Source organism: Semicossyphus pulcher, unplaced genomic scaffold, assembly GCF_022749685.1.
Source record: "Semicossyphus pulcher isolate SPU_LCO1_2020_fin unplaced genomic scaffold, fSemPul1.0.p SCAF_7, whole genome shotgun sequence".
Lineage (NCBI taxonomy): Eukaryota > Metazoa > Chordata > Actinopteri > Labriformes > Labridae > Semicossyphus > Semicossyphus pulcher.
In genome coordinates, this window is record NW_027211748.1 from 29655587 (window position 1) to 29667753 (window position 12167).

Genomic DNA, 12167 nt, shown 5'->3' on the forward strand with positions numbered 1-12167 from the left:
CATCTGACAACTTACTTTGTATTCATCGTGCAATGGCTTAAAAACTACACCTGCAGTCATAGTGGGTAATCAGGTGGAAACTACAGATTGAGATGCAGATTTTTGGTGGTTGTTTGATTTTACTCAGATGCCAGCAGTGGAGTTTAACCCACAGATATTATGTGTGAGAGTAAAAGAATCAGTTATATACTGTTGTATTTAAAATGCTTTCTTCTAGTTCCTCATTGTGAGGAATGTCACCACTATTCTGCTTTAAAAATAGAATCGTTTATTTGTCAGCTTATATCCTTTTCAAGCAGTGAACTCGTCTGTAAAGACAATCAGCAACCTTTTGAAACTAAAGAAGTACAGGTGGTTTATATCCCTGAATTCATGTGCCAACAAAGCAGCAGAAATTTAGTGTTTCTGTAAATTTTTTTTGATTTTTTTCAACTGGAAAATGTGTACGCGTAGAGTGTTCACATATAACTCAAAGCACAGTGGTGTGAAAACCAAGTGACCGGATCAGAAATTCTGTTTTGTGGACAGAACTGATCCTCAAAGGATTTACAGCACAACGTGAGAAAAGCAGATATGGAAACACGACTGCAAGCAACTAACCAGTGTTCTGTTATTCAAGTCCCTCTTTCTCTTTCTCTCTCACAAACACACACAGAAACACACTCACCAAATGACAAACAAAACAAAGAGACAGGAGACTTTTGGTTCCAGTATCACCCTCCAAACCTCACCCCTAGAATGGTGCATTATCATGCAAACCATGCAAAAAACAATGAAAATGTATTCATATAAAAAAATAAGTGTTACAAAATGGCATAGCAAGTATATGTATCCATTCAATCGCTTTTTCTGTTTCCTGATATCCTGAACTTTGCAGAGTCTACACTAGAAGTCGCATGCGTTACATGCAGTGCGGTTGGCTTTGCAGCAATAAAGCTTTTGGGTGTATATAGTATGTATAATAATGTTCCTTTTTATTTTAGCTAAATTTTTGCGAAGAGTGCGCTGTACAGAGTTTTACTTTACAAACTGTCCGGTTTCCCTTTTTTTTCTGGGCAGTCACGATGCCATGGCTCTCTGTCTGAACGACGGTCACTTGATGAGATTGGCGGTTGCCTCCGAAGCTCAATGACCTCATTCGCGACCTTGCAGCATCGAGGTGGATTACAGTAGACCCACCTTTCCTCCAAGTGGTTTGGTCCAGAGGTGTGGCTTTGACCCAAGCTGATTTGGGTTTAGAGGCATGGGTTGGATTTAAGGTCTTAACTCAGAGTTTTGGATTTCTATGCGGTCACACGAACCCCTCTCAGGGCGGCGTGTTCCACACAGCGTCACCAAATCCCTCCCCTGTGGAGGAGAGTGGCAGGGGCCCCCCACTGGGCGTAAATGGGTCTGTATCCGTGTCCGTCTCCCCCTCTGCCAGGTAGCTTGGCCTGGGTCTTGTCCAGCTGGCCTCCCCAGTCCCCGGCCCAGCTCCCATTGAAAAGTCTTCCCCTTCCTCCCCCTCCCGCTCCCCAGAGATGCTGAAGCCGCTGGGCGAGCGCTCCAGTTCCTCATGGTTCACCGATAGCATGGAGAGCGGCGAGTCAGCCCCCCGCCCCCCTGTGGTCCTGCCTGGCCCCACTGACAAGTCCTGCAGGGAGCTGATGGGCAAAACTGTGGGACGCTCAGTGTAGGTGGGGATGGCAGCTGGAGGGTGGCGTTGGTGGAGGTGTGACGTTTGGGGTTGATGGTCTGAAGGTACACGGCTTCCACCAGCCAACCCCGTCCCTTCTGCAGCTCCTCTTCCTCTGCCATAATACGGATTCACCTTGCTGACAGGCACCTGGTATGACATGTGCGGGAACGCCTCAGCGTAGTTCAAGAAAACCCGACGGATCTCACCGTTCCCCGTTGGGTCACAGGTCTCCAGGGTCATGCGAGCAGCGCCTGCAGAGTCCACCTGCAGGTGCTCAGTGTGCTGGATGTGCATGTCCACAAGGAAGTCCAACTTCTTCTCCATGTCCTCCACCTGAGACAGAAACATGTTACAAAATGCCAAATTCAAGGCCTCATGATGGAAGTCCAAAAACTAATGGGTGACCAGCAGTTGGCCAAGTCCATACTATCCAAGATGTAACAAAATATTTGGGAACCCTTTCTAGGTTTAAAATTGATTATGTTGAAAAGCCACTTTAAGGAAATGAAGTCCTTTATGTTTCGGTTAAATATTTCACAAGTATTGGTAGATCTGAAAGCTTATTACTTATTTAAGCATTTCAGAAAGGGATTCAAAGTTGTAACGCTCACCTGTCTCTCAACCCTGACAAATCTACCCATCATGCTTTGGTCTTCGGCATCTGGCATGGAGGCGGCTTTGGCTAGGTAGGTCTCGTGCCTGGAACACAGGGAGACTGAGTATATGTGGACTGCACAGACAAGCATTTTTGTTAGACAGTCTTATATTGCAGGTTGACCTTATAGCATTGTGATGTATATTCATTATGTTTTCTCTACAGCGTGACAGTACCTTGGTGACTGATTGGGCGGGTATGTAAAGGGCGTTTTCTGAGTTTTCTTCTGTTTGGGGGTGAGGGGGGCTCCGGGAGCAAGGATCATGTCGATCCTTAAAGGAAGACAAACAGGATAAGCTTGAGGAAGAGGAGATATTTGCTTTACTCAAACAGGCTTTGTCTTCTGCAGTGTGGTTGCTGACCTTGTCTGGAGGTATTTAATTCTACAGAGCATGTCCAGGTGTCCAGCAGAGTACTGCTCAATCACATCTTTGACATCATAAGGCCTCAGAGTTTCCTTAAACCGCTTCTTGTTCAAGAGGAATTGCATGATCCTGTGAGACAAAGAGTTTAAATGTAACAGTTGTATACATAAAAAAAAGGCAGAAACAACTTTATCAAACCGGAAGTCTGGAAAGTTCATCTTAAGCAGCTGTTTCAAGGTACCCAGGTGTTTGCTTCAAGATACCCTTTAGTGATTGTGTCAAGGGACCATTAAGCTTCTGTTTCAGGGTACCTTTAAGTGGCTGTTTTAGGGTCCCCTTTTGTAACATTTCAAGGTAAACTATCAACCCAAGTGTCTGTTTTAAGAGACACTTAAGCAAGTGTTTTATGGGAGGGAACTCGGAGTAGAGCCGCTTCTCCTTCACATCTAAAGGAGCCAGTTGAGGTGGTTTGGGCATCTATTTAGGATGCCTCCTGGGGGCCTCCCCTTGGATGTTTTCCGGGCACATCCAACTGGGAGGAGACCCTGGGGCAGACACAGAGCTCGCTGGAGGGATTACATATCCCGTCTGGCCTGGGAACGCCTTGGATCCCCCAGGAGGAGCTGGAAAACGTTGCTTGGGAGAGGGACAGATTGATGGATGGAACTACTTGGTTTGTTTTAGGAAACACATTAAATCAAGTCCTAATTTAAGAAGGGACTCAAACCCTCGTCTCCTGGGTAAAAATATTGCATTGTTGCACTTATCCGCCCTCAAGCAGACCACTCTCTCTACCTCACCCGACTTTCAACTTGCTGGATGGGCATAGCAGGTGTCTGAGCATCGTATATTGCCACGGATGGGTCCAAATCAGCTCAGGATTACATAGTTTACATCCAGATTACAATACATTAACAGTCATTGGTAAAAGTGCGGACAGTAAATGAGAACAGCCTGGTCCACGAAACCTCTAAAGGTAACCGAGAATCATCCAAATCAGCTATCCAAACAATCTCAACCTGCTCGTTTCTTCATAAAGGACACATTGATTTTCAGGCTCTCTGTACCTTACTACACATATTTGATATCTGTCAACCAGAGTCGACATATTTTCGAGAGAGTGTAGGGGTTTATTCTTCACATTTCACCTGGGATCAATGACCAGCTCCTTGTCTTTGGTGTGCATTCACCAGTCAACTCTTCCTGATGACCTACGCAATAGCCTGACATCTTTCAGTTCTGTGAAGGTCCACACTGCCACCCACTGAGCTCCTTCTTTTGTCTGTCAGATCTCCCACTTTGAGCTGATTTCAACCCGACTCCTCTCAGAGTCAGCGGCTGCTGTACAAGCCTCAGTGTTTAGCAGAAAGACTTGGGTTGTGAAACTAAAACCCTTCAGGTTTGAGCATCCCATTCAGAGACCCATTCAGCCCTGAAATAATAGTGTGGAAGGAAGCAGCACTTTCACAGGGTTAATCACTCATCTCACATGCCCTCATGCTAGATTGAATTCCTGCATTATGTCAGCTGTGTGGCCTATAGATTTACCTGCACACTGAAAGCATGAGTAAGCTCTGCCTACACGCTTTGGTTTCAACTGCTTACCCTCGTTCTCCTGCTGCAGTGACTGAAGGTGTTTACACTCAGTGCTTTTCTATGAAATACCTGCAGAAAGGATTGTTGAAAGATTTTAAACTTAAAGTGTTAATATCCGTGAGCTCTTTCTAGAAGAGTTCTTTTCTGCCTTTGTTGGAGCATTGCCTTGTCTTTGTACGTATCCACCATAGAATGTTGATCAGTGGCCGAGATGAAAGCCATCACCAATCACTGTGTTATTTCTGAATGTATGGACAGTGCTCCAGGAGATAGCCAGCAGCCGTGACATGGGCTTTCGTGGCATTATCCTTGCTAATGTGGCCTTCTCTTCTGTTAAAGTGCCTGCTTTTGTCAATGCAAATTTAGTTTCAAGTGATTCTAAGCTTAATCCAACTGAAGACGTTTCACCTCTCATCCAAAAGGCTTCTTCAGTTCTAACTGACGGCCCTAAGAAGCCTTGTGGATGAGAGGTGAAACGTCTTCAAGAACTTCAACCAAGTCCAGTTGCCTTTTGGATTAAGCTAAGAATTACCCTGACCTGAGAACCTTCAGAGACTTAGTTTCAAGTGTCTCACAACATTACAGAAATGATTCTATAGAGATATACCTTTACCAAGATTCTGCTGCTGTTTAGAGGTTGCTGAGTACTTCCTGGTTTTGATCTTTGTCATATTTTTTGTAAAATAAGAGAACTACAGATTCAAAGAAAAGAAGATAGCCATCAGCTCATCCAATCACGTGGGTAAGAAACTACATCATGTTACCCTGACATAAATAAGATTAATGGAAGAAAACCATTTAAATGACTGACTCAACTTTGAAGGAGCAGATAATAATAAAATGTTCATTCATGTTCCTGACCTGACTGCCCTGATGACCAGTTTCAGTGTGGGGATCATCTCCTCCATGAGGATGTCTGGTGGGAAGCCCCGCTCCTCTAAGGCTGGGTCTGCCAGGGCTCCTGCATCTGACCAGAGAAAAGGAGAAAAACTGTAATTGTATGAACGTTAACGAACGACAGTTAATATGAAGATAAACACATGGCCCCATAACCATGCTTTAATCTGAATGTGTAAGGCCAAACCCAGCCTTTTATGTTGAAGGCTGACCTTCAGAGCTCTGGCGGAGTGTGTGGGCCTTCATGCGGAAGGCAGTGCGGAAGCGTTCCCGATTACTGAAACCAGCTGGTTTTGGCTCCTTGGAGGGACTTTCCTCGATGGCGTCGGCATTACCTGTGAGCTTCTTACCCGACCCAATGGATGGCCGAGCGTTGGGAAGGCGAACGCGCTCCAGTAAACTCATTTTTTGGCTGAAATGGATGAAAAGAGAGAGAGTGTGGTGGATGATCAAATGTAATGTACAACTGTCAAACCTGCAAGATGTTCAGCCACATGTAAGATACAGAGTTGTAGCTTTAGGGAGGTGTCACTGTTCAAGTGCTGCTTAATTAACATTTGTCAAGGAGCCAGAAACATTGTGAGGTCAGAATTTTATCAGATGGATTGTTCTGAACATCGCCCAGAAAATCACTGTCTTTTAGAGGAGGAGCCCTCAATGGATAATTCGACTTCCAGTAAAGTTGACAGCTTGCTATGCTGCTCCTGCTCCTGCATTACTCTGTGTTCTATGATGCAGCTAAAAAAAGGTGCTGATTCGACTGACAGATGCTGACGTTGGGTCTTTGGAGGAAAGTCCAAGTCGTTTTCAAATGTAGATATTCATGAAGATGGCTGTGAACAATATATCAAAATCCAAGCTAAAACTATCTCTAAAGAGGGGAATTACCAAATATTTTAACATGTTTGTATATATGTTTGAATGTATGTATGTACAGGATATAAAAAAGACATATGGCATTGGAGGTCTACTGGAAGCTGAGGACCCGGGGACTTGGACAGGTTTGGGTCCATGTATTACGACGAGAAGAAAGTATGCGCAGTTACGTGTAACACCTGTGTGGCTTCTAAAGGAGCCGCGCGTTTGTCATCCGTCTGCGTGACAGCAAGTGGACTTTTAATCTGAGATAACTCCGGATTAGAATCTCTGTTTTTATCAACACGACATGATACCAGGAAACCTGGATGTGTTTTATGAACTTTCTTGGCAGAGGATGGATTCTATGCACAGCCAGGCACTGCGGAGAAGGCTGCGTCACACAGGTAGGACAAAAAGGTTTGTTTTGACAGCTGACTAACAGCAGCTTGTTAATAGTAATCAGCTGTGAAGTCGGCGCTGATCGGGTCTGTTTCGTCCGGCTGGGGTCGGGTCTGACGTAACTCCGTTTGGGTCCCAGCTTTCAAATAATAGACGGGTTCGGTTCTGGTTACTACGAGTCTCTTAGGGTTCGGGCACGAAATTTTGGACCCGTAAAGAGCTCTATATGGCATAAGTGTAACTGAAACTTAAAATTGGACTGACAACAGCTTTCCAGGCTTCTTTCTGAGGTTGTAGTGTTGGCTTGAAAGGTAGTCAGTGAAATCCTGCCCAAACAAAAGAGCATGTGTTTGGATGGAGTGATCATCGCCTCATGTTCCTCTCCAATTTTGCTCTGGTACCGTTCAAACCACGAGTAGGAAGCACGCTGACTCTCGTAGCCTGGGATGGTGACGACAGATCTCCAAAGCTGATGTTTGATTTGAGATTTAAACTGACATTTTTTAAAGTTAAAAGTTAAATACAAGTTTTCTGTTTTAAGGAGCGAGCAGTGGGTGATTTGAGTGGAGCTGGGTGAAATCCTAAACAGAGCCTGGAGCGGGGGAGCAAACATGCACTCACTGTGTCTATGTCAATAAATTAAATAAATTAATATATATGGGTTGTGCATGTCCCATTTTAGGGTCATTTACTGTTCTCGCAGTCTGAGGCAAAATCAAAAGATGCCAGCATCTTCCTCAGGAATCCTTCTTCTGATCTCTCCTAGAACTTCATGGTCTGCTGCCTCCTCGTAACAATGCTGCTCTCCTGGAATAAGCAGGACTCAAAGAGCTGCGAGGAGATTGGTCTCTTTTATTGTCTAATGGCTGACAATATTTGGCAGTACAAAGACTTGAGGGTAAAATAAGACTCCTGTGTGCCTTGGAAGAGGCAGAGAGGCAGGGTAACCGGAGCCGAAAACAGCCCGAGCAGGGCCTCTGAAACGTGGAGCGTTCTCAGCGACTTTGCTCCCACAGCAGAGACACAATATGAGCCTCTATGTGGCCTCGGGGCAGAATAGGGACGGCAGATTACGGCGCTGAGAGGCTGCAGAAAAGGAAGCTCTAAGGGAAGAGAGAATCTCTTTCTGACTGCTTCTCGACTGAATAAAGAGCAGAAAATTACAGGAGATTATCAGGTGGATCTCTGTGAACGAGGCAGCACAACAGGAAGAAATAAAGCTCCTTATCTCCCACAGGTCTGCCTTCACGGTAACACATATTGGTTTACTGAGCGTGCACAAACCTGCAGTGACCGCAGTCACAGCTTAACCCAGAGATTTATTATTTTTATAGTGTTTCAACTTTTATGATGGCTTGAAATTTGTCCCCTAAAGGAAGAAGTGCCCACACAATGTGACACAACACACACACACATCACAGGGCTCTAACTTTCTCTCAGAATTGCGTCAAATAGACGACACAATGCTACCGAACAACTCAGGAGAAAAGGTCTAATATCAGCGAAACACACACAGACACAGTAAGTGGCTTATCGCCCTGTCGTTGGACTTGGCAGCTCTGTTGTAGTTTCTGGCTGTTGTCCACGTCTTCGCTCAGAGCAACAAGATAATGTCACACTGCTAATTTCCCAGCCGCTGATCCAGAGAGGACTAAACTCCCTTTCTGCATCACGTTGGGCCTCTGTCCCGTCAGCTTCTTCCCCATCTATCCTTTTCTTTCTCCCTCCCATTCACACTCGATCATTCTTCATTTTCTCCATTCAAAACAGAATCAGATATCTAATAAGACTACGATAACCATTGCACTTCAGAAAGTGGGGCGACGAGGTAAAGTAGCTGCATTAGGGGGAGCAGAAATCCTACAACCAAGACAATTCAATCCAAAAATCTGAGATGTGTTTCAGTGATGTGGGTGAAGTGACCCTTTAAGTTCCTTTAAAATAAACACTAGCGTCTCAGTGAACCCCCCCCCCTCTGTATCAGCCTGTGTATCAGGGCTCCTGTTGTTGCCACTCAGCAGTGGCGCTCAGTGGAGGCCAGGAGGCGTCGGAGCAGAACGCTCCGATGTAATGAGGCCATGTAAGGACCAGGTACCAGGTGAGTCCAGCCGCCTGAGAGGGGCAAGGGGGGGTTAGAGACACTGTGGGGCAAATGTTGCAGCCGTTTAACCTGCAGAGATCTCTACCTGTGTGACGTCTACCTTGATGAACTGCTCTGCCCTTTCTTTTCACATTTAGTTTGCCTTTGATAATAAATAATCAAATGTTTACGTCATTTTAAATTCACGTTTTAGACAGAAATCTGAAACGGTGACAGGAAATCCATCCATCATCTGTACCCCTTATCCTGTTCAGGGTCGCAGGGAGGCTGGAGCCTATCCCAGCTGTCATTGGGCGAGAGGCGGGGTCACACCTGGACTGATCACCTGTCAATCACAGAGCTGACACATAGAGACAGACAACCTTTCACGCTCACATTCACACCTACGGGAGATTTCTGAACCGGGATTCGAACCAGGAACCTTCTAGCTGTGGAGCGACAGTGCTGCACCACTGTGCCGCCCAGATATAGTAACCCAGTAGCCCAGACATTGTAACTGAAGCTGTAATATTGCTATGATGGTTACATCACAATCCACAGATCATTTCACAGTCACCTGGGAAAATGTGCGAGAAGATGATTTATTGAGCTCAATGAAATCATTAGTTAATCATATTTTGACATCATTATTATAATCAGGGTTTAAAGTGGTCTGGGGCTGTCCGGCACATACAGGTAAGTGGAGACAGTCTGGACACAGACAGCTTCCTCCAGGGAGGAATCCTCATTTTACAAAATTAAACTGGTGTCACTCTGCGTTTCTGTTGCTCACCCACAACAACCCACCTCCACTGGTCTGCAAACCTGGTTTCCTGTCATTCTGGGTCACAGCTGGTTTTGTTCTGGTACTGAAAACAAGAGAACCACACAGGCATCTCTACTGTTTTTCTGCATACTTTTTTTACCTCTTTTTGGTGCTTTGGTATATTTTAATATTTTGCAGTTCTTTATGTATCTCAAGGTGTTTCCATGCACTGCTCATTGGTTTAACAAGCACAGAGTTTATTGTCAAGCAAAAGGTAATCAATGCGTTCTGTCCAGCTGAATAGAAGGACTGATACAGCTGACAGAAACGCTGGTTTAATTTTAATGACACTTAGGACAGGATAAAGAGCTGTCAAGCTGAGGAAGGCCACAGCTTTTCAAAGGCTATATATTACATCATTATATCCAACGTACAGCTAAAGAATGCCTCACATGTATCTCCTCATCCTGAGAGTATACAACAGACAGGGACCCAACAGAGACAGAGAAACTCGATAAACATGACGAGGTCTAAACCTCGTATGTGGCCGACCGCATCGGGTCAATGTGCGCTTTCGTGGGCAACACTGGAAGCGAGGCCTGTGCATGGCGGCTGTGGGACTTGTTCATTTTTCATTTTAAATACATGAAAACAGATGAGTCTTCACACTGCTGGTGGGACACCAAACATGTAGGGAATAGCAATGACAGCAATATTAACATCTCTTCCTGTAGTGAAAGTCACAGGCATGGAGAGTAAAGTAGGTCAACACTTCCAGTCTGCTTTTCAAAGTAAAAGCCCGATCTGGATTCTGACTCCCCTTGTTTGTACACAATGCTTTTATTTTGAAGTGTTTCCCGGGCCGTCGTTGTTTTCTTGATTTGTAACTTTTCCAGGAAGTGATTTGATGGATAAAGTCACTCACAGGCTCCTTATTGTGGTTCCTGCTTAATTTTCTTTGAAATAAAAACGTAGTCATAAGTCTCCCGCAGGCCATAAGTATATATAAATAACATCATGTTACCGACGTAACTCTGGTGTGATCTCTCCCTCTCGCTCGCTCTCCGTCTCCTCGTCTCGGCTCATGCGGTTGTTTTTCGCTGTATGTTAATTAAGGTCCCAATTCTAATGTAGATAAGATCGTTTTCTGTTCCGACCAACCAAAGGAAACCTTTAAAACAAAGACCAGAATCAACCCCTGTGCGCCATGCGGACGATGTCGCAACTCTCTCTCTATATGGCTCTGAAAGCACCGTCACTCACTCACTCACTCAGTCAGACCCATGTGTAGCGCTGACCGCGGCGCTCAGCCAAAAATGACAGCGTTCCTTCACTGCTTCAGGCTTTATCGAAAGCTATTCTATAAACAAACATCAGCTCACTGTCTAAAACATGTCAGCGGATCTACAGCGTGCAAAACGCGGCTGTGCGTTTCAGCCGCTCATGAAGACACGATGACTTTCCTGCACTGATCAAACATCCTGAGTGATCTTAATGATGTTTTGCTGCACACTCATTAACGTCCCTCCACATCACCCCCCCGTCAAACCCAAAGAGCCCATCTCAGGCGCTAATTACTCAATCTAAACCGTCATTCATAATTGAAACGTAACGAATGGACTCACTAATAGGTTTCTATAAAAATCTCTCAGCACAAATGTCATCAAAGTGTCAGAAGTGGAAGGCTGAAGTTCTATTAAGGAACGGGACGAGGGGGACTTACATCTCCATTCACATGTAAGAGATTTATTCAGCTTGTGAATTAGTAAAAGCAGCTATTTAAAAGCAGGCGGGGGGATATTCTGGGAAACCTTCATTAGTCTCTCCAGCATGCAGGGCTAATTAAAGCTCCAGCAGAAAGACTCTGGGCACAGCTCTGTGTGATTTACAGGATCTCTGCTGGAGATGAAACAACATGACCTACCTCGCAATGGCCTCCAAGTGATCCTTCCTTCAGTGGAGAGAGAGAAAGAACAAAGTTAATTTACAGGAGTTTTTGTGCTGTGGAAGCAGGGTGAGCAACTTTCACAAGACTGAATGGGCGCTGCCTTGGAGTCGATATGAAGCATGGAGGGATGCAGGAGCAGCTGGGACACAAATACACGTCCTGACGAGATGCAGACGCGCAGTTTGCATCGGTTCAGACAGCGAGAAAGTGTGTTTTTGTACATTTTCCGTGACCTACCTGAAACAGGGAAGAGAGATGATGGTTTCATAAAATCTCCACGTGGCAATGAGGTCTTCCCTGATTGGATTGGTGGAATAATATCTCCAAGCAGACTTGAAATAAACATTGACAGAAAAGAAGGTTATGTCACAGAACATTGGTGTGAGAAAGGTGGATGTGATGTCAGGTAGCTTCTCACCTGGATGAGCCCGGCGGCTGGATGTCTGCGCTTCTCAAAGTGCTTCTGTCTGTGCTGCTCCTGGACCTTCAGAGCCAAGCCCGAACCCAAGATCCCCTACGGTCACAAAACACAGTCAGCAACATGTCTCTGAGCTCACTGTGCATAAACACCACCAGGCCAAGTTATCCTACGTCCATGTGTCAATCCACTCGGCAGAAGCCAATAGCCCAGAAGCCTGGTGCATTAGTATGTGATGAAATAGGAAATACAGTACAGGCAAGAGGCAAAATTAAAAAGCTTTATTTTTTAGCTAAGGCTGTTTCATGCACAAATCACTAATAAAGTTGTGCTTTGATTGCAATCCGGGATTGTTTAAGAAGACGGTGTAACGGTCAGTTCTTCACTGTGCATTGTTTTCTCCCAACCAGTTGGTGCTACTTGCTAGTAACTTGCTAAAAAGGTAGCTATGTTGCTTGTGACTCACTTAAAACATTTGCTCTGCAGCTCTCTGGTACGACAGGAACC

General features: G+C 45.1%; 1 protein-coding gene across 1 annotated transcript in view; it reads right to left on the minus strand.

Annotated features, from left to right (window-relative positions):
* Positions 1 to 493: 493 nt before the first annotated feature.
* Positions 494 to 12167, minus strand: part of kcnq3 (potassium voltage-gated channel, KQT-like subfamily, member 3) — a 90830-nt gene continuing 79156 nt past the window's right edge. The window contains exons 7-15 of the mRNA XM_069684365.1: positions 11661 to 11756; positions 11480 to 11574; positions 11219 to 11245; positions 5404 to 5603; positions 5156 to 5261; positions 2696 to 2827; positions 2510 to 2605; positions 2290 to 2377; positions 494 to 2011 (exon numbers count right to left, since the gene is read on the minus strand). Of these exons, the coding sequence (XP_069540466.1) occupies positions 1307 to 2011; positions 2290 to 2377; positions 2510 to 2605; positions 2696 to 2827; positions 5156 to 5261; positions 5404 to 5603; positions 11219 to 11245; positions 11480 to 11574; positions 11661 to 11756 (1545 nt within the window). The 3' untranslated portion in view covers positions 494 to 1306. The remainder of the gene's footprint in view (positions 2012 to 2289; positions 2378 to 2509; positions 2606 to 2695; positions 2828 to 5155; positions 5262 to 5403; positions 5604 to 11218; positions 11246 to 11479; positions 11575 to 11660; positions 11757 to 12167) is intronic.